This window comes from Hippopotamus amphibius, chromosome 12 (assembly GCF_030028045.1).
Source record: "Hippopotamus amphibius kiboko isolate mHipAmp2 chromosome 12, mHipAmp2.hap2, whole genome shotgun sequence".
Lineage (NCBI taxonomy): Eukaryota > Metazoa > Chordata > Mammalia > Artiodactyla > Hippopotamidae > Hippopotamus > Hippopotamus amphibius.
Window position 1 is genome coordinate 98,520,360 of NC_080197.1, and position 25,412 is coordinate 98,545,771.

At 50.8% G+C, this 25,412-nt stretch overlaps 1 protein-coding gene across 3 annotated transcripts; it reads left to right on the forward strand.

The window, feature by feature from the left end:
• The first annotated feature begins 357 nt into the window (after positions 1-357).
• Positions 358-25,412, forward strand: IKZF4 (IKAROS family zinc finger 4). Of its 3 annotated transcripts, none has more exons than XM_057703809.1 (8): positions 358-567; positions 8,518-8,569; positions 15,339-15,443; positions 16,439-16,699; positions 17,463-17,630; positions 20,255-20,404; positions 20,871-21,002; positions 21,615-25,412. In XM_057703809.1, exons 2-8 carry the CDS (start codon positions 8,530-8,532, stop codon positions 22,373-22,375), a joined length of 1,617 nt encoding a protein of 538 aa, XP_057559792.1. In that variant the 5' UTR covers positions 358-567; positions 8,518-8,529; the 3' UTR covers positions 22,376-25,412. The 3 variants fall into 3 exon arrangements, with proteins under 3 accessions (XP_057559792.1, XP_057559793.1, XP_057559794.1); XM_057703810.1 differs by lacking the exons at positions 358-567; positions 8,518-8,569 and adding exons at positions 11,847-11,927; positions 14,012-14,086; XM_057703811.1 differs by lacking the exons at positions 358-567; positions 8,518-8,569 and adding exons at positions 11,971-12,057; positions 13,812-13,905.

The window sequence follows — 25,412 nt, forward strand, 5'->3', positions numbered from 1 at the left end:
AAAGAATGCTAAGAGGTTAAAATCAATATTGTCTTAGGAGCGACAAAGGCAAAACTTGGCACTAGGGGCAGATGTGCCATAGCAACCAGGGCGACTGACATGGCCTTGTATGCAAAGTAGTTGCAGATGAAGGGCCAGTCATTGAGTTACCCGTTGCCTGCGACCGCGCCTTTAGGACTTGAATCTTTCGGCGCTCGTCTACTCTCCCCTAGCTCTTCCTGTCTCGTCTCCCCATCTTGGGGGCGCTCGGTGTTCGGCCACGCCGCCTGTCGCCTGGTAGTGGGACCGGAAGTTGTTCGGGGGAGGGGGGACAGCCTTGCTGGGGGGGTTTATGGGGGGGGCCCGTCCCTCCTCAGGTGAAGCCGCTGATGGAGATGGAGCCACCGCCGCCGCTGTGCGCCCGGGTCCCGCCTCCGGCCCGGTGGCGGCCAGCTCAGTGACCCCACTCCCCCCGCACTGGGCCGCCCGGGCCAGAGTGGGGGACCCCCGCTGCCCCGCCCCCCTCTCCCCCAATACCGTGCTCTCCCCGTCACCCCCCCAGCCTGCGCGCGCGCGGAGCTGCCTCAGGTGAGTGAGGGGCGGGGTTTGGGCGAAGCGCGAGGGGCGGGGCCTCGGCCGCCGGGGGCGGGGCCTGAGGGGCTTGGGCGTGAAGGGAGGGGACACGTGGGCAGGGGCCAGACGCGAAGAGGGTTGGTGGGTGGGCTTCGGCCCAAGGGAGGAATGGGGGCGGGGGGGTTGGCGCGAGGCCGCAGGATTGAGGCGGACGTAGCAGGGACCTAGGCGCCCTAAAAAGGCGGGAGATGGGTCAAGGCAGAGGACCGAGGACAGGCAGGAGCTGGTGTGCGCGAGGCTCCTTCGTGGGGTACAGCTAGGGTAGAACAGACGGACAGGGCGGAGAAAGGAGAATTAGACGGGAACCTGGGCAAAGACGCGAGAGACAGCGGATGGGGGAGAGGTTGGAGAGGCGTCGGTCAAGAAGGTTAAAAAGAACGACATAGGCCTAAGTGGGAAGACTGGGAGGCAGTGAACAGAGTGGGAGAAGCATGTGGTAGAGAAGAAACTTAGGGTGGAGCGGAAAGTGCTGTCTGTGGTACTATGTAGGGTGAGAAGTCCAGGGAACCTGAGAAGTGAGGCTGGGAAGGAAGAGATTCGTTGCATAGGAGCCTTAGGAAAGAAATGTAACAGAGGAAGCCCTGGGGCAGACAACCAGAGGGAACAACAGACTTGGGAAGCAGGTCTAAACTAAAACAGCCCTCCCTGTACCTCCTCACACAGCCTCATCCCATTATTTTCTTCCCCCTTGTATTTGTAGATTCTCACTATGTTTGCTTTCTATGCTTTTTTCTTTTTTTTTTTTTCTTTTTAATTATGACTGGTCCTGTGTGGTGACAATGTTTAATGGGAACATGGACCTTTAGATATGAGATGTTTAGGAAATAAATGTGCTACCCCATTTCCCCCTGGAAGGTCATGAATTTACTGACTCTGCTTCCAGGAAGATTTGATGTATTACCGACCACATTGTGTCAAACTTTGCACACCTTCTTTCCCTTCAGTCCCTTCTCTTATAAGCAAAACTATCTACTGCTGTGACTTATTCACCTCCACTTATGTGTGTGATAGCTCCAGCTCTACCCCAGTCTCCTTAGTCTGAGCCCTCAAAGCATCAGTGGTGAGCTTGGTATGGTTGGGACTTGCTCATAGGTCAGCTGTAGGCCTTCCAGCATCATGGCCAAGCAGAAGACTATTGAGGCCTGGCTGTTTCCCCTTACTGCTGCTTGTTCACTTTGCCTGGGTGAAGGTACATGTTTGTATCCTTAGGAAGCATTAAAAACAGGTGTCTACCTAGAATATTTCCGTGTAAGAGGACTCAGATTCTGAGGACAAGACCAGATAAAAGACCAAATCAGACATTCTTTGGGTATAACATCTTAATTGATAGGGGTATGTGAAATGCCCAGCTGGGAATTCCTCATCTCCTCATGGGTCTGCCAGTAGGTCAGTGAATCTTGCTTTGTGGTGTGTGGGGGACTTAAGCCTTCCCCACTTACAGCCTAATTCAGAGAATCCAGACAGCTCCCTGGGTCATGAGAACAGTCAAAAGAGTAACTCCTGAGATAAAAATAAAGTCTTTAAAGAAGAAAATAGCCTTACCATTGGGAAGCAGGAGAGGTCTCACTGGAGCTTCTGGAGTGGGCCCCAGGATGGTGGGAGCTGCCCTCAATTTGGCAGCTTCAGAATATATCTTGTCCTACTCAATAGATGCTGATGTCTCAAGCTAATGTCGTTGTTGCCCACTGAGTGCAGTTAGTTAGTTCAATTGTAGCTTCTGGGCAATCCCCTTACTCTCAGTAGGTTAAGGGTAAATCACATTTGGAGGTCTTGGCTCAGAAGTAAGTCCTGACTTTTTTCCAGTGGAAAATGCAACTGAAAGTTTATTCCTTATTTCCTCTTAGTAAATGCTTAGGACTTCCCAGCATGGGAGGAACATTATCCCACCTTTTATCCTACCTTCCCCACCCAGCATCCACAAAGAAATTATCTTCTCCCAGGCTGGCCATCTCTCTTCCCTCAACACACACAAAATAATCAAGGAAAAATAAAGATAGGTTATTGTTGGGCAGGTATTTCTAGGCTCATTTCACTCTGTAGGAACAAATAAGAGTGTGGAACCCTGTGGGTGTAGCCAGTGCCACAAGGCAGAGGGACTCCCTTTGTTGGTCTTTTGACCCTGCTGGAGACAGCTCTGAATTCCTGGCTCTTTGCTTTGCCTCCTTTTCTCAGAAGAGTTGTGGACTCCATTGGAAACAGAGAGACAGGTTCAAGGTTTATCAGAGGAAAGCATCTAAGAAAGGCTAGTGCTAATATGAATGGCGTGGTCCCCCCGCCCAGGGGTCATCAACCTTGCAGACTCTGCTGGAATACGTATGCAGCTCTAATCCTTGAGCCAAGGAACCCTGTTCCTACATTAAAGAGATCTAGTGAGAGTCTAGGTTGGCTTTTTCCTCAGGTCCATAATCTCTGAAAACAGACACGGGAGGGAGAGGATTATTTCTTTTCCCATCCATAGACCTGTGTTTCTAGTTCAAGGATTTAAGTCACTACAATGCAGACCCCAAAACGGTTCATTTCATCACCCAAGAAAGAAGGCAAGCAGAGGAGTCTTAGAGCTATGGCAAGATTTGACTTCATGCTGTAGTGGAAAGAACCCCAGACTGGTAACCTGGGTTCTGTTTGTCCTGCTTCTGTCTTGAACCAGGTGGGTGACTCTGGGCTTAGTTTTTTCTTCTGTTAAAAACCAAGAGATTGGAGATCAACTCTCAACTCTATTCCAGCTCCAAGATTTCCCAGGTCCTGGAGCACCCCTGCCTCAGGCCCTTCAAATGAACAGAGACTTACTAAACTGGATTGTCAGAGCAAGATTCATTGTTAGCAGAGGAGCCTGAAAACATCTTCCTGGCCCAAACAACAGTGTGCTCTTTTGGTCACCATGCATTAGGGGCTTCTGGCCAGGACTGCCAACAAAGGCAGCTGTTCCTGGCTCTTCCACCTTTTTGCCACCCTACCCCAATCAGAAGAGTTAATTGAGACTTCCGTGTCATTTCAAACTTCATTTGAGAGAGCGAACTCTGTTTGGGGCATTTTGGCTTCAAAACATTATTATAAAACTCAAATTGAACTGCCCTGCTCTACTTTACCCACCCCTACCTAAATGTACAGCTAAACAGCAGTGACCTTGTGGGGCCTTTCTATAAACACAGGGCTTATATACTCAAGGGTATACCCAAAAACCCCAGAAAGTATCATCTCATGTGCATCACACCTAGTGACTTAAACTGTTTAGTTTGGCCTTTTCCTTAGTCCTGAAATGAGACATGGGAGGGGTGAGATTGTCTTTCCTCCCACCCATAAACCTCAGCTTTTTCTCTCTTCTGCAGTCTACGTGGGGAGGCCAGGGAAGCAAAAGAACAAGAGAAAAGATGCATCCAACTGAGAGCTAAAAGGAGACAATGAGGTGGTATTTTCCCACTACCCAGCTCTTACCCCTTCTTATTTTAGAGACTGGCCATTGCTAGGGTGACCTGGGAATTCACTCCCACCCCCCGAACCCCGTACTGCCCCCAAGCACTTGGATAATGAAGCTGAGCAGTCCTCGTCTGTGTTATATGTAGACAGAAAGTCACTATCTACAACCTGGTGAAAAAATAAGTCAGATCTTTGTGCTGTAAATACAGACACATAAGCTGAGAAAACGTTGGTGGGTTTCCTTCAGCGGGCATTAGGTTGACCTAAAGAGCATTTCAGAGCTGCAAATTACTCGATATCTAGGTCTGGTTCCTGGAAAGGGGCATGTAGTCAGGTCGCAGACAAAGCCTAATTCCACCTCTTCCACCTCTTCCCTCAACCCTTTACCTTTTCCCCCTCCCCAATTATGCACAGTCCTGATAGAGAGCAGAGCCAGCCATGTGATTCCCACATGTTTTTTGCCCAGATTTCCTTCCGTTCAGGAAGGCACAGACAAGAGAGGATAATGATCTAGGTTTGGTCCACCTGTAGTACCTGCTCTGCTCAGTCCCAGGCAGGTGGGAAGACCTCTCTTGTTAACAATCACTGGGCAAGTATCGTATAATATCGCTTATATGTGGAATCTACAAAAAGACTACAAATGAACTTATCTACAAAACAGAAATAGAGTTACAGATGTAGAAAATAAACTTGTGGTTACTGGGGGAGGGGGTAAGGGGGAGAGGGATGAATTGGGAGATAGGCATTGACATACACACCGCTATATATAAAATAGATAGCTAATAAGGACCTACTGTATCGCACAGGGAACACTACTCAATACTCTGTAATGGCCTCTATGGGAAAAGATTCTTAAAAAGAGTGAATATATGTATATGTATAACAGATTCACTTTGCTATACACCTGAAACTAATACAACATTGTAAATCAACTACACCCCAATAAAAAAATTTTTTCAAAGTCACTGGGTTCCACCTCATATCCCATATCCTAAGAGAGCCCAGAGAAAAAGAATTCCCCTTCTCCCTGTTACAACCAGGAGGATGACATGGATCCTTGCCCCCTCTCTATTTTTACGCTCTTTCCCAACAACATCCTCCTCACTACCTATCTACCCACTAGGCCACATGGAATGTGTTTTAAATTCCAATTTTGGAGTGTCACTGGATCAAACAGGATTCTTGGGAGGATTTGAAGAGCTTTAATAACTTGTGATGTCCATATTATTTCAGGCTTTCAGAGCCACTACATAGAGAAAGCTTGACTTTCTGATACTTCTGTCACCAACAGAGTATGGGAACATTTTTGTGGAGAAGGGGAGGTGAGGGTGGTAGCTGATGCCTGACCTTGGAAGTCAGACCTTGGACTGGTCTCACCTGCTGCTGGTCAGGAAGTGTGGTGGGAAATCTTCGTCTGGGAGGGATACCCGTACCTGCCCAGACCCTGTTTAAATGCGATATCATGTTGATGGGAGAAAGCCAGGGCCATGGAGGATTCTTATGATGGTGCCGGGTGCATTCACAAGAACAGGGAAGAAAATCTTTGTCTCAGGTTACAACGACCAACCTTTCCTCCCTCCTCATAAAGATACTTCCTGGGAGACTGGCTGTTTCTAGTTGCTTTGTATTCAGCTCACTGAACTGAATTTACAGTACATATGTGCCTACATCCATCACTGAATGATGTCTGTGTTGCTATAAAACCAGTTTCCTTTTGAGATCTTTGAACTAAACCTGTCTTGTGTCGCTAACTTCTCCCTCCTTATACCTCCTCCCGCTGTGGTGTGTCTCCAACTGGCACTGCCTAATTTGACCCAGTTCCTCTAAGGAGGCACTAAGATCTGCCTGGCAGGCCAGGCAGGGGAGGAGGTACTTTGAGGGGCAAGGAGTGGGAAGGTGCAGAGGGGTGTGCTGTCTGGAGACTTGAGCAAACAGTGAACTACATCTCCTGATGTGCTCCTGGCTCTCAGAATACCAGGATCAGGAACAGCAGAATCTCAATCCCGTCTCACTTCCAGGGCCACCAGCTTGGCATTTAGACCAGTTGGAGGCAGCTAAAGGCTGATTTTGCCCAAGATGTGTCATGGAGCACCTGTTAAGAACAATGAAGAAGCAGAAGAGCCCAGTTTACTTCTAGGAACAAAGTCCAACTCAGAAAACAACTCCTTCAGACCCTTCTGGAAATTGTTTTGGGGCCATTTGGGCAGGTGTCCAAGAATGAGATGCACTTCCTGAGCCAGTACTAGCCGAATGCTACGCTTCAACTGCTCTGCCCACCTAGTGCCTGTCTAGCTCCCAGTTCTCCCTCTCCGCCCCCCACTCTCTCTCTCCCCCTCTCCCTCTCTCTCTCACACACACACACACACACACACAAAATTGCATTAGGATATTTCTCCCCATAGGCTGCTCAATTTGCTCGTACTTTTTAAGTAACAGACCCCACTCCCACAGGGATCACACCAAAGGAAAATATGTTAGAACCAGGGAAAAGCAAGACGATCCACGAAGGCCTTGAGTACCCTGGCTTTTGAAAGGAAGCAAGATATTTTAATGGAAAGAGCACACCTCAGAGAGGCAGGAGACTTGGGTTCTCTTCCTTGTTCCAGGCTCCCTATGAGCCCTGAGACAAGTCACTTAGCTGCTCTGAGCCTCAGTTTCTCCAAGCAGAAAATGAGGAAAAACCTGCTCACTCTTGCTTCTCCTGCATCAGGAGGGGCGGGGCGGGGGGAGTCATGTGTGGCATCTTGAGCTGTGCAAAATCCCAAAGGGCAGTTATGGAGCTAATGATTCGGAAATGAAAGGGGCCCCAAGAGTACCAGACCGCCTTCCCTCGTATTTGCATCTCTGACCACTGCAAGTTCTATGGCTAGTTCCAGAGGATATGAGTTCACTAAGCACTGTGGACTTGGGCTTTTCGCATCATTGCCCCTAAGGGAAACTTCAAGGAACCACTGATTGGTCTAGCAGCCTGGTCCCAAAGTTCAGTCTATCACAGGGAGGCTGTCAAGAAAAGAGGAGTTGAAAATGAACCTGGGGAATTTTTTCTTTCACACCCAGGCTTCCTGGGTGAGACTAGAAATCTCTCTAATGAAATCTAGGAGAGTTGCTTTGCAAAGTGAAGGAAAGCCCGTGTCTCAGGCTTTCTCATGAGACTTTATTTAGAGTATGATGTCTCTCAGCACTAGACAAGAGTGACAAGGGTGTGGTGGTGGTGGGGAGACAGGATAATAGATACTTCTCCCCTGCGTGCCCTCCAGAACCCCCCAAACCACCTCTATCAGTATACAGTATTACAAGCAAACCAAATTTTCATCCATCTGCCTCAGTGAGCTCCTTCAAAGAAACCAAGAATCCTGGTGGCAGCTCAGGCTGTTCCCTCACCCCACTCCAGCCCCCCCCCCTCCCCGGGGTATTTATTTTTCATTAGGTGACTGGTGAAAGCAATTTTGGATATATGTAAATTTCCACCAAATAGACTGTTTTTTCTCCTCCCACAGGCTCCTAAGGAGATAACTCATTGCAACAAATTATCACTTTTAATTGTCCTCAGTTCTTGATTGTTTAATACTCTACTGCCAGTTACTGTTTGACTTCCCTCAAATAGACTAACCTGCATTTTAAATTCAGGTCCCCCTCACCAACTATGCTTTTAAAAAAATAAACATAGTAAAGTAATTGACAAGAAGGAAGGGGGAAACCACTTAAAGGTTTAATTTGACTATTACACCTTTAGTAGAGGACTCCTCCCTGAACCTGAGGTGGGCTGCTCTCCTCTATCTTCTGCTTTCCTGTCCCCCTCCCTCCCCCCCCAAAAAGTATCCCACTTGAATTACTGAATCTAGCTTCTTCCTCCTATTACTACCCCATCCTTAAGGTTTAGAGCCTCTATGGGGTTGTTTCTTTGCTTTGTGACCGCTGAGCTGTAACCTGTCTCCTTTCCTACACCATCAGCTCCATTTACAGGGAGAGGGTCTACTCTCCAAACAACACAGTCAGGGACCAGTCTGAAATAAGACACTGTTTTCACCCAAGAGACTGGGGAAGCCTGCAGAAGTTGGGGGTTGGAGGAGATCCTGAGGTTTTTAAGTCAGGGTACATCATCTTTCTCAGCAGGACAAAGTATGAGGTTTTGCTTCTTTAGCTAGTGTCAAGGCACACTTAAGTGATCCTTTAGGGTTCTTGCAAACTCCAGAATGTTAGAAGCCTCCCTTTGCAGATCTGGCTTTTATTTTATTTTATTTTAATATTTATCTATTTATTTTATTTGATTGCACAAAGTCTTAGTTGCGGCACATGGGCTCCTTTAGTTGCAGCAGGTGAGCTCCTTAGTTGTGACATGCGAACTCTTAGTTGTGGCATGCATGTGGGATCTAGTTCCCTGACCAGGAATCAAACCCAGGCCCCCTGCATTGGGAGTGCAGTCTTATCCACTGTGCCACCAGGGAAGCCCCAGATCTGGCTTTTAATAGTAGCTGTTTTCTCTTCCAGCAGAATCTCTCTAAGATGGACATAGAAGATTGCAATGGCCGCTCCTATATGTCTGGTATGCCCTCTTGTGCATTTTATTTGTAAGGGGCTGGGAGCAGACACTCTCCTGTGGAACAGATTGGAGAGCCTTCAGCCTAGCACGAGACCTCTGAGTGCCCCGGTCACAGAGCTGTCACTCACTCTTGATAGTGTGGGTTTATTCTGGTCATTTTACATTCCCTAAAAAGTGATTCTCTTCCCAGACTTCTTGGGGGATAGGAGTAGTGGAAATAGGAGGGGAATATGGATGGAGACTGTAAGAGAGAGGACTGATTTGAAACAAAGAGATGGAGGGAGGATATGGTTCCTTCTCCTGTGCTCTGAAGTCACGAGCCAAACATGACATTCTGTCCCAGCCAGGTAGAGAGTAGAACAGGTTTCAAAGGCCTGCAGGGTCCTACCTTACAGACCAGGTAGGTCTGTAAAAGAGTGAACTGGGTTTGGATAATGAGCAGAAGAGAAAGATGGGGAGCATCGTGGACTGGGGAGAACGTGCCACACCTCAAGGAGCAGCAGCTCTGCAGGTCCCACCAGGCATTGCCGTGTGGGAATATGTATCCAGTGTGGCCCAAACTTCTAGTATTTCAAAGGAAATCAGAAATCAGGATTTTATATGAAATGTCTCCATTTAAAAATAATAACTCCATATTTTAAAAAATGTTCCATGGGGCAAGCCAAATTTGTCTCTGGACTGAATTCAGCCAGTGGGCCAAGAGCTTACACCTTTGAAGCAGAGATAGAGAGCCCGATTCTCCCCCAATCCTTTCCCTGATCATAATATGTTGTAGCTTTTCATACCTGCCAAATACTCTTATTGAGGCAGAAGCGATCACTGCTTATAGTCCAGATGGCTTTTAGGGATGTGAAAGTAATCAGGACGCTCTTAAGAGTTTCACAAGATGAAAATAAATGAGGAACTTCATCTGGCTCTCTCTCAGAGGGTGTAGGAAAGGGCCTAAAACAGAGTTTGTCTCTAGGATGGAAGGAATCACTTTTTGGACCATTAGAATGTGCAGGCAGGAAATGATTGTAAGAGGTAAGGTAGGCCAGAATTGGGTTTTGTCATGATGTGTATCCCCATCAGTAATCCAAGCACCATTGTAGAAATGACCTATAGTTTATTTCTTTACCTTAAAGTGGGACCAATGGAGGAATTATGGGCATGCGCTAAGGGAGATAGCAAGATGGGTCAGACACACATATGAGTCATTGGCAACACCTGCTTAATGTCAAGGTAAGAGGTTGACTCTGACCCCTTTCTCATTTAAGGAGGGAAGGAGTTGGAATGGGTACAGGCATTTGATACCTGCTACATGCTGGACAGAGTAACAGGGATCAAGTGGGCTGATTTAGTTGAAAGAGACTTTATTGGAACTAAAGTCATGACCCTTCTGAGGAACCAGCCAATCCTCCTACCTCCTGCTCAGTTAAGCCTATTCAGAAAACCACAACTGAGCAACACCTGTTCTCAGGACCCTGCCTTGGTGCAGGGGAACACTCAGATGGAGAAAAACCAGTCCCTGCCCTAAGGCAGGCAAGTGAGAAGCTAGGAAGCTGGCTGGGGAAATATCCCATGGGGCTCTTTTCGGTCCTATCTCTGGAGAATGTTGGATATTAGAAGAAAACTTCTGAGGGTGTTGGCTTCACTGTGCTATGAAACCAAGCTTTTCCCTGCTTTCCGCAGGTTGGCATTTCCTAGATAAGAAGAGTCCTCTGCACAGGATGGTTTTTGAATGAAAGTGGAGGCCAGAAACCCCTCCTGTTTTGAGAATTCTAGACGTCAGCAGCTATTGTATCTTAGAGAGGGACAGGGGAAAATCAAGGCAGGGCAAACATTAGATCTGAAAAGCAGCCCCTGCAGGACTGGGCGTGGCTGAGACAGTCCAGGAGGGGCGCCTGAGGGCCTGTCGCTGACCCATCTCTCCTGGACTGATGTGGAAGCAGTGGGAAAGGCTGCAGTGTGCACCCCTCCTAAAGCACACGGCGGCCCCTTCAGGGTTATCGCAGCTCTTCCGCCTCCACACCTGGGGCTTTCCGTTGCCTGGCCAGTTGATAAGGGGGTATCTCTCCTGTTCTTCAAAGAGATTTTCCCACAGCACAGAACCTATTTCAGAAAGTCCACCTTTTTCTTCCCCTATCTCTTTCTACAGATGCACATCATCCCCTCCTGGGGAAGAGAGGGAAGAAAGGAGGAGTCCATTAATTTACCACACAGATGCTCTCCCCACCCCCATTCCCTATCTTTCAAGGGAAACTGAGTGGCTCAAACCCAGCTCATGAAGTTAATTGACTGAGCAGTGCTTGTCCCAAGTTTTCTGGGACTGTGAAATGTTTAAGGGAACCTTGGCTGAAAGGGATCCAGGGGTAGGCAGCCCAAAGTTTCATGGCCCCTCCCACCCCCAAATTCTTGGAATCAGAAAATCTAGTCTTCCAAAGTAGGTCAGCACGTCAGTGAGCAGCTCCTCTGGAAGGGAAGGGAGCAGAGGCCTTGTCTTGATAGAGGGCGGATTCATCCAGGGCTGTCGGCTGCTGGGCCCCAGGGGCACAGGAGGGGAGGGGAGATGGGGAGCCGATACCAGTACTCTGCCTGGGATCTGAAAGGGCTCAGGGCCACAGAGCAACACTAGCCTGAGATCCGACTGTGCAGGGCCCTCTGGCTACTGGGACAGGGGAGGCTGTGAGTCCCCAGATCTGGAGAGCGACCTCCCTCCTGGAGGAGGAAGGAAAGGAGGGAATAGGAGTGCCTGAGTTTGGTGGGGGAGGGGCTCTCTGCCGATCTGAGAGCCTTGAAGCTGCCCTGTGTCCTGGGCCCCATGACCTCTGAGGCCTTGGCTTCCCCAGCTGGCAGAGGATTGGGCCTTCCCTGGGGCCCCCTTTTCTCCCCCAACCCTGCGGGCCCATCCATCTCTCTCTCTCTTGCACACACTCTTGTCTCTCTCAGGCATTTGTTGTGCAGTTCCTCTTTGTCTGCTGGGCATGAGGGCAACGGCATCTGCCCCCCCCCCCCATGTGCATACCGCCACCCCCAGCCCTCCACTGGCTTGAGAGAGGGATGCTGTAGCCTAGCGCCCCCCCACCCACATTCTCTCCAGCCCCCTCCCCAGGCACATCCAAGCCTGTGCTGCTCTCCCTCTCCCTCGCCCCTCTCTCTCCCTCTCTCCCTCTCTCTCTCCCCCCTTCTCTCTCTCTCTCTCTCTCTCTCTCTCACACACACACACACACTCACACACACACACACTCACACACATACACACACCCTGGGCTGAGCTCTTCTTGCTGGCTGCAGCCGTGGGCCCCTGCTCACCGGGCCGCTGCCGCTGCCTGCGAAATGACGGCGGTTCCCCTCACTTCCAGGAATCCACGCTTCCTGGAAGGTGAGTGGCTGGGCTCACCCCTGCCTGCCACCGAGACGCAGACATGCACACACCACCCGCACTCCCTCGCCGTTTCCAAGGCGGCGGCCGCGTTCGCACCCCAGGGTCTCACCGGCAAGGGAAGGATAATGTAAGTTCAGGCAGAAGGTGGCTAGTGGAGGGGGGACGGGGGGTGCTGGGGCCGAGGAGCCAATTCAGGAACAGCTCCCAAGCCTGAGGAGAGGGAGAGGACGGGGGCTGCGTGTGTAGCGGGGGAGGGGGCGTTCCTCCTCACACTTGCGGAGGATGGGAAAGGGTGTTTGGTGTTGCTAAGCAAAGGCTGCGACTTGGACAGTGGGAGCGTGTGGTGACATCTTGATTAGGCCTCGGGGACAGATGTAGAGCTGCCTGGGGTGAAATGCCGAGACAGGCTGGGGCGGGAATGGGTAACAGGAGGAATGGAGGTAAAGAGGAGCCCTGGCAGCAGCTGCCTCGGCCTGGAACTGAGATCTGAGGGGCCTCAGCCTCCTCCCCACAATAGAGCTGGGGATGGGCGTCTTTCTCTGCTCCTGTCCCCACTCTTGCCTGCTAGCCGGCTAGCATCCTGCCCCCTGGAGCCCATGGTCAAGAAAGGGAAAGCAGTTAGGATGAGGTCCCTTGCAGAGAAGTGTGGAGGCTCTCGGACCTCACAGCTCTTCCCTAGAGGTGGCCACTGTTGGAAGGGATGGAGGGAGGGCGGCAGGAGCGGAGGGAGCAGAGGGCTGGGCCCCCTCAACGTGGGGGACACATGCAGCTGGGGGGACGTCGCTCTGGTTCCTTTCTGTGCCTCCTGCTTTTCTGCCCTTTACCCACCTCCTGGTTCCTCTGATGTGAACCTCATGATTTGGCTTTGCCCTCCGGGGTTTAGCCAATCTGTGATGACTTTGACCAAGAAAATTTCTCTGAGACCTGAGAGCAGCCCTAATTCTTGGCTTTGACAGTCTGGGATTTCTTGGGAGTCCCAGGCATTTGAAATTCCCTCACTGGGGTTTCTGGGGCTGAGAGAGGAACTGCTGAACTTCCTAAATCTGACTCTAGTTCTCCTCACCCTCTGGCTAAAACTCAAAATCTCTGGAGCCCCAAAAGACTCTCTGACCCCTGCAATGGGTTTATTTTATGTATTGACTCCATAAAAGTAGAATGGAGCCTGTTTTGCCTTTTACCTTTAGCCTAAGGAGGGCAACAGCATCAAAGAACCCCTTGAACTACTGGTGTGACTCTGGAGGTACCTGCTTTCCTCCTGTTCCCAGGCCTTAAGAGGGAGAGCCACAAAGGATGGTTTTCCCTTAATGTCGCTAAATATCCCTTTAAGGATATTTTCCCCATATATCAAGCCCCAGGCCCCAAGAGGCAGCCTCAGCCTAGCAGGCTGGGACCAGCGATGGATTTCCAGCAAGCTCACTCATCCTTTTAGGGTCAAGGACTCAGCGCCAGGGCCCAGAGCCCCGTTCTTCCCCCATTACTAACATCCAGTGATTTAGGCCAAGTCAGCACTAACATTTGAAAAGGAGTTAGAAGATACCCTTCCAGCCCTTCTAATCTTAGCAAACCCTACTCTTAGTTGAAAGGACATATTTTACAACTGGGTCCGAGTCTACACACCTCAACCCAGAACTCTGAGGTGCTCACTTCACAGTATGCATGTGGTCCTGATATGGGGCAACTGTTTTTAGATAACCGTGGCTCATCTAAGAGCTCCAGCTGGGGAACCTCAGTTTCAAGCCGTAAAGCTTCTTCCACAGGCAGTGAACAAGTTTCCTCAGGCTTTGATGGGACAGAATGGGGGAAATGGGACTTTTAGTAAAGGATATGAATGGGAAATGGTCCCAAAGTCCTGAGTGGTTGTTTTCTTCCCACTGACCAAAGCTGGAGAGGGATCCCTCAGGAGGGTGTGTTCCGGATTTCTTGCCTCAGGCCCAAGACTCCAACCATTTTATAATGGAATCTTTATTTTGTGAAAGTAAGTATGTGCATAGCTGGAAACTGGGTAAAGTACTAATAGGTGGACTCTAGGGATGGGTTTTAGGGTTTGTCTCTCTCTCTCTCTGTCTGTCTCCCATATTTAGGCCTGTATGCACACATCTGTGCATGTTCGTGTTAGCAGATAACGTGGAAGGCTCTGACTGTGTTCATCCCAGTAGGTGTGTTCTCCTCATGTGCATCTACATGTGTGCTGTGTGTCCGTGTCTGTGTGTGTGTTTATCTACATGTGCTTTATTTCATCTGTATATTTGTGCAGAAGATTGTGGGGAGGAGGGATTTTTTTTAAAGACATGATTCGTATCTTCAGGTGTGTGATCTGATTTTTAAAAACATATATGACACTCTTAAAAAGCAGTTTTACAAAGCAGTTTGTCGACAAGTTAAAATGAATATATTGAGAATCACCTGATTATTTCACTGGCAAGGGAACATCAAATAGCAAATATGTGATTGGAATATATCATATGGAGGCTTTCTGGAGTAGCCACAGTTTTGCTGATCTTAGAAAGTCGAATGGGCTCAGCTCTCCCCTACTGAAACGGTGACTCCCAATTAGCTATACAGGAAATGGTTAAGAACATTGGTACTTACTGTTTGTGATCAGATCAGGGATCCACCACTACCAGCTATGTGACCTTGCACAAGTAACATAGCCTTTTTTTGTGCCTCAGTTTCCTCATCTGTAAAATTAAATAATGTTGGCACCTACTTCACAGAGTTGTTGTGAAGATTATATAATTCATTTACAGTGCATAGAACAATGCCCAGCATACAGTAAGCACTCAATTAATATTTGCTACGATTGTGAATTCCCTGGCTGTCCTGTGGTTAAGCCTCCGTGCTTCCAATGCAGGGCGTGCGGGTTCGATCCCTGGTCTGGGAACTAGGAACCCATATACCGTGCGGTGTGCCCAAAAAAATTAAAAATTTTTTGAAAAATTAAAGTGTTAGCTGCTATTACTATGATTACTATTATTATCATTAGATTCAGAGACAGTTCCAGCTGCCCTTCCTGCAGATCCCGAACCTGGTGTCGGGGGCTCCGGAGAGGAACAGTAGGGAAGAACGGCTGTCCTGAACCGCCTCCCTCCCGAGGCCCCCATTTTCCTCTCCACCCCGGCCCGCCCAGCCCCAGCCCTGCTTCCTGTGGACGTCAGGCAGTGATGCTCTTCCCCTCAGGCCTAGATGAAGGTAGGGTGGGCAAGGCGCCGCCACGGAGCTGGCGGAAGTCAGCACCGGGCACCCAGGCTGGCGAGGGCACGAGGTACGGTGCCCCACATACAACACTGCCTTGTATGTGGCTGCAAGATAAATGTTTGTGAACCCTAACTGCACGTCGACGCGATTAGGCAATGGAGAGCAAATGGCTCGAGCTGCAGCTTCACCTTCCCTCCTGTTCTCTCCTCCAAGGTAGCGGGGACTCATCTCTGGAGAAGGAGTTCCTCGGGGCCCCAGTGGGGCCCTCAGTGAGCACCCCCAACAGCCAGCACTCTTCTCCCAGCCGCTCACTCAGTGGTAAGTGCAGTCCCTTGCTCTCCCTGGCACGAGGCGCCCTGCCTGTGTTCGGCCCTCCATCCGCCTTCCATGGCAGCCATTTCCCCATCACAGCCTCCCTCTGGCTTCCGGCTCAGAGTCTCTAACAGGACTAAGGCGCTCAGGCCAGGGTTTCCCTGACTTCTGAGAGGAGAGTGAACGGTCCCTGCCCAGTGACTAGGGTGGAATTAAAAGAGGCGTGGATGGGATTAAGGTAAAGGCTCCAAAGAGAAATTCTGGAACTGGAGAAATGAGTAGATAGAAATGGTCGTGAGCTGGAGTTAGATAGGAAATAGAGAGGAGGAGGATCCCCTCATCACCACCCCCCAGTCTCCTGCCAGACAGGGTCCCCATGACTGCCCCTCCTCAGCTGGCCCTGGATCTGTGACATTCTCTAAATGGTTGGAATCGCCAGGAATGTAGGTCAGAGCTGGAGCCAAAGCTTTCTCCTCAATGGCTCCTCCCTCCTCCGTCCCCCTCTCCAGATTTTTACGAAGGGGGGTAGAGGTGTTCGGTCCTGTGGGATGGGAGGATAATGGAGCCATGCCTGTCTTCCAGTTTTGCCCTCTCTTTAGCCCACCATCTCGGTCTTCTTAGGACCGTTTTCCCGCCACTGTTACTTGCTGGCTTCCTGCCCAGGGCCAAGCCAGACATCTTTCTTAATGACAAGAGAGAGGAGAAAAAGGCTCCCCTTAGCCTCCTCCTCTCCCCAGTAACTGAAGGCATCCCATGTACCCCAACTTTTTTTTCTCTTGAAACCTATTTGCCTGGTGGGTGTGATAGGAGGAAAAGGTTGTTTCCAGTCCCAGCAGGACCCCCGTATCACCACCTAGGATACTTAGGGGACTGGCTTCTTTTAAAGCCTGAGTGTCTCAGGGCATGGAGACAGCCTTTCCGACTTTAGGAGGGCCTTTCTGGCCCAAGGGCAGGTTCCCCCATTTGCCTGTCTCTATCCTAAACACCCTCCCACCCTCCAGCCAACTCCATCAAGGTGGAGATGTACAGCGATGAGGAGTCGAGCAGACTGCTGGGGCCAGATGAGCGGCTCCTGGAAAAAGACGACAGCGTGATCGTGGAAGACTCGTTGTCGGAGCCCCTGGGCTACTGCGATGGAAGTGGGCCGGAGCCTCACTCCCCCGGTGGCATCCGGCTGCCCAACGGCAAGCTCAAGTGTGATGTCTGCGGCATGGTCTGCATCGGCCCCAATGTGCTGATGGTGCACAAGCGCAGCCACACGGGTGAGCGTGGCAGGTGCCCCGAGGCAGCGGCCGCACCGCAGGGGTAGCCTCGGGAAGGGAAGGGTCTCTCCCAGCACCACTTCTAGCCGATGGAAAAATGGCTGGGGATGAAAGCCTCTCCATACCTGTACTTCCTGGCACTTCCCTCCGCTCTTGTTACAAAGAAAAGCTGGTATGTGTCTCAGGAGATAATGGAGGGAAGGTGTTGTTGCCTCAGAAGAGTCCTGCAGTCCAACAGGGTATTGTGTGGGTCCTTCTGTCTCATGATTTTTTTTTTTTTTTTTTTGGTGGGGGGCCGTTCTGCATGGCTCGTGGGATCTAGTTCCCCGACCAGGGATTGAACCTGTGCCCCTTGCAGTGGAAGCACTGAGTTTTAACCGCTGGACTGACCGCCCGGGATCCCTCTCTCATGATTTTTTAACAAAGGAAAAGCCTCTTCGCAGCTTTCCTGGGCTTTGGGCTTCCGACGTCTGGGGCAGAGTGGGCCCTGCAGGGCTCAGTTCTTGCTAAGAGTCTTTGGTTCAGAGTTCCAGGTCTAGTGCCCTTCCCCCCCCACACACTGCGAGCGTGCATCTCAGGGTGAGACTGCTCCCAAGGGGTCTTTGTAAAGCAAGAGTTGTGTGTGTGGCGTAGCCCCGCCTCATAGAAGTGTGTTCTGAGCACCTCCCTTCCTCCGAGTGGGTGAAGCAGAGGGTGGGGGACTAGGTTCAACCTTCACAGTTCCTGAAGCCCAGTCCTCTGGGATCTGTTCTTGCACTCGCAGGGGAAAGGCCCTTCCACTGCAACCAGTGCGGGGCCTCCTTCACCCAGAAGGGCAACCTGCTGCGCCACATCAAGCTGCACTCTGGAGAGAAGCCCTTCAAGTGTCCCTTCTGCAACTATGCCTGCCGCCGGCGTGATGCGCTCACTGGCCACCTCCGCACACACTCCGGTAGGTGGCCTGTCCGGGACACCCAGCCAGTGGAGCTCAGCCACTTCTCTTGTATTGGGGGAGTCACGATGTCTGCCACTGAGGAGGACAGAGCATTCAGAGGGGGGCCGCAGGCCCCACGGGGAGTCTGGGGCTCGTTGATGGGGTACGTCACATCTGCCCTGCTCTGGGACATGGAACAAGAGGAGCAGGGGTGGTGTTCTTGGCTCTCAACAGTCACCCCCCCCCCGACTTGGTTTTTGTTTTTGTTTTTTTAATTAATTACTTATTTGCCTGTGCCGGGTCTTAGTTGCGGCATGTGGGATCTTCATTGCTGCACGTGGGATCTTTAGTTGCAGCATGCATGTGGGGTCTAGTTCCCTGACCAGGGATCCAACCCGGGCCCCCTGTATCGGGAGTGCAGAGTCTTAACCTCTGGACTGCCAGGGAAGTCCCCTGACTTGGTTTTTTAAAGTTCACGCTGATGCCAGACCATCTGGGCCCCATCACCCCCAACTTCTGAGTGCCAGGGAAACCCCTCCTTCCTCTCCCGTGTGCCCTAGGCCCCACACACCTGTCACCATCTTCATCTCCCCCAACAACACCAGAGGTCTCGGGCAACCTCTCTCTGTCCTCCCCTTGACTTCCTGCTGGCTCCTGTAAGTTTCCATGGGCCTCCCAAACTGGAAGAAAGGACGCCTAGGGAAAGAATATCCCACTTCTGTTTCCCATCGCAAGAGGTTGTCACCTTCCCAGAGGTGAGAGCAAATCCAGAGGGTGCCCCGAGGTCGGTGTTTAGAACAGGGCCAAGAGCTCGACTAACCAGGTTTCCTTGCCCCAGCCAAGGGCTGAGTCAACATCTTTTTGAATCCGCTGGACAGATAGCACTTTTGAAGCATTTTACTAAGTTTTAAGCTTTTGACTTGGACTTGGGAAGAGTCCAGGAGCTGAGCTGGCAGGAAGGAGGGAGTTCAGGATTCGGAAAAGGAAGGAAGAAGGGCAGAGGGGAAAGAATTAGTAGGGTCTGTCCTTGGAAACTTTCCTTGCTGTTTTTCTCTTTTCTTAAACTCTCCTGGGCCAGGATTTAAAGGGACAGAGCAGTCACCTCACCAGCCTCTACTTTTCCCTGCTGCTTACCTTGTTCTAGATTCTCTCACTTTGGAGCTGGGACCTCTTTATCTCTATGTATGTGGAGAACCAGGGAGAAAGATCATTATTGTTTCACACTTTATAATCTACAAAGCATTTCACGTGTGTCTCCTCCCTCATGTGATCCTCGTAACAATTCCAAGGTCCATGTTACTGTCACAGAGCTGCTCTGCAGCCTCGCTGGAATCCTGCTGCCAGCAGGTGTCAGGGAGCCGTGCTCCTTTCCTGAGGGAAAGGGGTGGCTCCCCCTGCTGGTTTGGAACAAGGATGGCTTGGCCCCCTAGAATTCCTACCAACAACAGTGAGGCCAGCTGGAGGGATGCTGGACACTGTTCTGTAGGAGACTGTTAGGGACAGAAGCAGACACAGACCTACTGTCAGATGTTTTCTAACACAGCCCACCCTATAGGAAAAAAGGAGCTCCTCGCTCAGATGTTAGACCGTTTCCCCAAGAGTCTCAGGTGGATGAGGACCATGGCCTTCATCTCACCCCCCAAATGCCTGGGTTTACAGAGCAAGAGCAGAATGGCAGTAGATTGATTGCGTCTAGGCCCTGTTTAGGCGTGGGGAGGGGAGACAGTAATTACCAGTCTCCTGGAGATATCTTCTGTCTCCCTGCTCAGTAGTTGCAGGATAGTTTCACAAATATCATCTCTCAAGTTGTTTTTAAAGGAAGTGTTGATCTTAGTTTTCCCAGTCTTTTTTTCTTCAGTGGAAAAAAAATCTTTATAACCTGTTCTTCATTAAAAAAAAAAAAAAAGACCCCCAAATTGGTGTTTTCTTCCTTTTATTCTTCTCCTTCTCTTGTTCTTTTCTTTCTTTCTTTCTTTTTTTTTTCTCTTCTCAGAATTTCTCTATCAGTGATGGTTTTTCTAGGGCTCTCTTGGTATCTCAGTGTAGAGAGAAAGAAAAACGAACAGTACAACCAGGCCGGGGATGGAGGTAGAAGTACAAGTAAAGGTCAGTGAAAACTGCTCCCCCCACATTAGCAGATCTCAGGGCTCTTGTTTCTGTCACTCCAGCCCACCAATTTCCCCCAAACTGAAGCAGATAGTTCGTAAGCAGAAAAATCCCCTTGTCTGATAAACAGCACTTACACCCGCCTGCCACATGGAAAGGTTAAACCACAGTCTGGGCCCCAGACTCTGAGATCCTGGGGTGGGGCCAGCCTGCCTGCCAGGGATGATCCCCTGCAAAGTCCCTGGGTCCTCCCTCTCTTTGAACAACAACTTGGCCATCTTGAGGCCTACCCACAGTCCAAAGCCATGTGCCCTGGGTCCCCTCTTCCCCCCACAGCTGCGTGTTGTCCCTCTTCTCCAAGGTTTGGTCATCTGTCTGTGCTTGCAGCTGAAGTTGGGGGAAGGAAGACAAGCAGAAGAACTCAACTGAGCAACACCCCTTCCTCCTCACGCCCGTGTACATTTGCTCCTGGGCAGTTTTGCAGATCCAGGGCGCAGCGAGAAGTAACCCCAGTGTTTTCTTTCTCTCTCCTCCAGTCTCCTCTCCCACAGTGGGCAAGCCCTACAAGTGTAACTACTGCGGCCGGAGCTACAAACAGCAGAGCACCCTGGAGGAGCACAAGGAGCGCTGCCACAACTACCTGCAGAGTCTCAGCACTGAAGCCCAAGCTCTGGCTGGCCAGTCGGGTGAGGCTGCAGGCAGGACCGTCGGGGAGTGGAGGACAAGGCCAGAGGGGGTGCCGCGCAAGGGTGATCCCAGCACCTACCCCCATAAAAGGATGGGGTCTCTGGAACAGGGACAGTTACCCCAGTAAATGTGCTGGGCACCCTCGCTGGTGCAGAGCCCTGTGGTGGGTCCTGCTGGGAGGTCCTGAGGTAGGGGAGGGTTTGATCTATGTCCTCAGTCGAATGGGAGAGAGCGAGCACAAGGAAGTATACAATCAAGGGTCAAACGTATTTAATTGTCCCCCAGTTATCGGAAACGTGCTGTGCTGAGCTCTAGATGGGGTGAAGCAAGTAGAGCCCCACTTCCCAGGCATGGGATGTGACCTTCCTCAGCTACTGTCCTGCTGGTTTGCTCCAGGCAAAGGGAGCTGGGCCCCTGCTACCCCTACTCAGCTGCTCCTACCTCTTCCCACCTCCCTCCCACTAGGTGATGAGATGCGGGACCTGGAGATGGTGCCAGACTCCATGCTGCACTCATCCTCTGAGAGGCCAACGTTCATTGATCGTCTGGCCAACAGCCTCACCAAACGCAAGCGTTCCACCCCCCAGAAGTTTGTAGGTAAGAGTCCAGCTGGAGAGGAGACATCAGCTTTAAGCCACAGCTCATCTAAATCTGAGCACTGGTAGCCATTAGACCAGCTGCGTCTGGAGATTTGCTTGGGGGAAAGAAAGCGGTCTGATAGTCTCTGGTGCTCAAAATCTATCCCAAGAGGGAGGATGTCCCTCGTGAGGGTGGAAGAGGGCTCAGAGTTGAGGGCTATCCGGGCGGTTGTAAGAGGAGGGGGTCAGGGGGCTCAGGGTCTTCCAGGTTTTGAAAACAGGAAGGACTTCAGTCTAAGGGGGCTGAGAGAAGGGCCCTTAGAGTCAGAGAAAGGAGGTGTGTATGGGGTCCCCCGACCTGGCCCTGGTCATGCGCTGTCTCAGGACCTGGAGCTTTATAGAGAGCAGTGAAGAAAGTATCCAAGACCAGTAGGCTGGGACTGAGCCCTTCCCTAAGGTTGTAGCCCAGAGTCAGGGAGCAGCCCCACAGAGGACCGGACCTCGAGGGAAGTGAATGAGGGCTCGTGAATAATGGTACAGCCATCCCCAAGGGAAAGAAAAGAAAGACGTGATCCTGGGGCAGCTTAGAAATGATCCAGAGCCAGCCCTGCTCTGACCCTCCCGTCCACAGGCGAAAAGCAGATGCGCTTCAGCCTCTCGGACCTCCCCTACGATGTGAACTCGGGTGGCTACGAGAAGGATGTGGAGTTGGTGGCACACCACAGCCTGGAGCCTGGCTTTGGAGGTTCTCTGGCCTTTGTGGGGGCAGAACATCTGCGTCCCCTCCGCCTTCCACCCACCAATTGCATCTCAGAACTCACCCCCGTCATCAGCTCTGTCTACACGCAGATGCAGCCCCTCCCTGGTCGACTGGAGCTTCCGGGGTCCCGAGAAGCAGGTGAGGGACCCGAGGATCTGGCTGATGGAGGTCCCCTCCTCTACCGGGCCCGAGGCCCCCTGACTGACCCTGGGGCATCCCCCAGCAATGGCTGCCAGGACTCCACGGATACAGAGAGCAACCACGAAGATCGGGTTGGGGGGGTGGTGTCCCTCCCTCAGGGTCCCCCACCCCAGCCTGCTCCCACCATTGTGGTGGGCCGGCCCAGTCCTGCCTACGCCAAAGAGGACCCCAAGCCACAGGAGGGGTTACTGCGGGGCACCCCAGGCCCCTCCAGGGAAGTGCTCCGGGTGGTGGGCGAGAGCGGTGAGCCGGTGAAGGCCTTCAGGTGTGAGCACTGCCGCATCCTCTTCCTGGACCATGTCATGTTCACTATCCACATGGGCTGCCATGGCTTCAGAGACCCTTTTGAGTGCAACATCTGTGGCCACCACAGCCAGGACCGCTACGAATTCTCTTCCCACATTGTCCGGGGCGAGCACAAGGTGGGCTAGCGACCTCCCGCCCTCCCCAGTCCACCACTGCCCTGGCCTGCCTGCAGGAGTCCAGCCCTGTCCCCGCCACGTCCCAAGCAGTTGGGCTGTGTAGCCCCCACCACTGGCGGCCTGACGTCACACTTGACCCTGACCCCTCCTCACCCACGCTGCTCCTCTTCCCTGACTGATCTAAGTATCGTGATGAAACAGGTCTTTTGCTTACGTTTCTCCTTTTTAAAACTCTTCTCTTCGCATCTCACCATACTCACTGAGTTATTTATGAATATAATTTGTTGAGTTTTCTTTTGCTTTTTTCTTTAACTTATATCAGTCACTTAACACACCCCCACCTTCCTGCCCACAGTCCCCTTCCACTTTGGGCCTAAGTTTTCTCTTTGATCCAGCTTTCTCCAGCAGCCCCAGGGGTAGGAAGCTCCTCTTAGTGCTAAGAGACCTTGAGCTTCTTGATCTAAGTCCTCATCTTTTACATTATCTGACTCTTCAGTTTTGATGTTGTTAGCTCCCTCTGGCCCTTCCTTAGCTCTGTGGCATTATATCTCCTCTCTGGGACCCTTCAACCTGGTACTCCATACCTCTCGTGCCCTCTCACTCTAGGCAGCTTGCGCTACTCCTGATGGAATGAAGAAATCCCTCATTTGGAAGTAGGAGAGGCCGAAGAATTTCTCCCAGGCACCATGGGAGTGAGGGTCCTCTTGACATCCCCTTAGTATATGAGCTCCCCAAAGCCCACATTCAGGATCTGCCTCTAGGATGTGATATCTTTCTCTTCTCTCCTCGAACAACCCCCAACACTGCTGTACTCTCTTCAAACTGCCTGTCTACTCGGTGGTGGTTTTTCTTTCCTTGGAGTGCTCCAATTTTATATTCTCAGGGGCCAAGGCTAGGTCAGCAGTCCTCTGTCTCTGACGTGTTTGGAGCCGCCAGTGCCTAACTGGGAACCAGGGGAGGGAATGGGTCAAAATTCTTCTCTTTCTCTTCCACCTCTCAAACTTCTTCACTCTAGTGACCTTCCTGGGCTCTCAAGGGCTCCTTTGGTCCCGGTCCTATGAGAAACTGGTGGGTTGCTGCCTGATAACAAGGGAGTATCCTCAGCCCCCCAGTCATGCTGCCTTCTTCTTCTCCCCCTGCCCCGGCAGGATTCACTCTCTCACTCCTGGGCTCCTGGGCCCTGTTCTTAGGATCAGTGGCAGGGAGAAAAGGATATCTCTTTTCTCTCTCCTGATTTTCAGTATAACCAAAAATTATCCCAGGATGAGCAACGGCATAGGCCCCTCTCCCCATTCCACTCCTGTCCCAGCAAGAATGGGATGGGCACAACTGAACTGGGGGGTCATCCTTCACTACCGCCCTCTACACTCAGCTCCCAGACGTAGGGCAGGAGGAGGCACTCTCCTGGCTACTGCAGAGACCCCTGGCTATTTGGGTAACCTAGTTAGTGAGAAGGGGGCAGGAGGAGATACAGCTCCATTGCAAGTGGAGGTCTCTTTCTACAAGAGTTCCCTGCCCAAGGCCACAGCCATCCCATTCTCTGCTTCCTTGAGATTCAAACCAAAGCCTGTTTTTCTATATTTAAAGATTAAAAAAAGTAAAAACCAAACATAACACCTCACAAGTTGTAACACTTGGTCCTTCTCTCTCTCCCCTTCTCTCTTCCCTTCCATCTTTCTCTCCACGTGTCCTTTCCTTATTGGCTCTTTTGCCTCCTACTTTTCTCACTCCCTATCAGGGATAATTTAGGGGGATGGTAAAGGGTTAGCTAAGGAACAGACCCTGGGGTTGGGGCTCTTAAGGGCTCTGAGAGAGTCTACCTTACCCTCTTATGGGCAGGGAGACCCTAAAAAACTTCTTCCTCCTTTTCTCCCCCACTGCGTGGTCTCCCCAGGGGAACCAGATTGTCAGGGAGGGGCATTGTGCGTTGATTGTTCCTCCCTGACAATGTAGCAATAAACAGATGTTGCCAGAGGGCAGAGGACTGGGGCGCCAGCTGGGGGGAGAGAGCCTCCCAGGGAACTAGCTCCTTGTTTCAGAAGGGCAGCAGAGCTGAGGTTAATATCTGGGGTTCCCCTCAACTGTTTTGGTTATTGAGCCCCTTCCTGTTAGACCTGCCCCCACCACCTCTTATGCGTCTGCTGTGTATTTGGTGACACCTCATAAGGACGAGTCCCTTCTGGGGTATCAGAGCCTTAGGGTGCCCCATCCCCTCCCCCAGTCAGGTTTGGCACCTGTAACCTCCTGGAACATGAAGGACTATGCTCTGAGGCTGTACTCTGAGCCCATGAGAGCAGAGACTGGAAGGGCAAGACCAGGTGCTAAGGAGGGGAGAGAAAGGCACTCTGTCTCCCTCCAGACCATCACTGCACTTTAACCAGGGTCTTAGGTACAAAATCCTACTTTCCAGAGCCTTCCAGCTCTGGAACCTCAAACATCCTCATGCTCTCTCCCAGCTCCTTTTGCATAAAAAAAAAAAGTAAAGAAAAAGAAAAAACACATTGAAACCCACATGGAGAAAAGAGGTGTTTTCCTTTTATATTGATATTTAAAATCAACACCACACAAAAAAATTTCTAAACAGACACTTTTCCAGGCATTTGTTTTTTGTGTGTCAGTGTCCAAGCTGCAGATGGGATTTTGTAATACTTCTGGCAGCTTCTTTCCTTATGTACATAATATATATATATAATATATATTTTTAATCAGAAGTTATGAACAAAAAGAAAAAAAAAAAAAAAACACAGAAGCAAGTGCAATACCACCTCTCTTCTCTCTCTCCCAGGGTTTCATTTGTAGCCTATGCTTGGTGTCTCCTTGGACCTTACCACCCCTTCACCACCTCCTCTTCCTCTGGTTCCCCCTCCCCCCCCTTTTTTTTAAAGAGTTTTTCTCCTTTCTCAAGGGGAGTTAAACTAGCTTTTGAGACTTATTGCAAAGCATTTTGTATATGTAATATATTGTAAGTAAATATTTGTGTAACGGAGATATACTACTGTAAGTTTTGTACTGTACTGGCTGAAGGTCTGTTATAAATAAACATGAG

Coding starts and splice junctions, on each gene's coding strand:
- IKZF4 (XM_057703811.1), top strand. CDS start 11,971: ATGCACACACCACCCGCACTCCCTCGCCGTTTCCAAGGCGGCGGCCGC. Junction 12,058..13,811: donor ACCGGCAAGGGAAGGATAAT/GTAAGTTCAGGC, acceptor CACTGACCAAAG/CTGGAGAGGGATCCCTCAGG. Junction 15,444..16,438: donor TCCCAGCCGCTCACTCAGTG/GTAAGTGCAGTC, acceptor CCCACCCTCCAG/CCAACTCCATCAAGGTGGAG.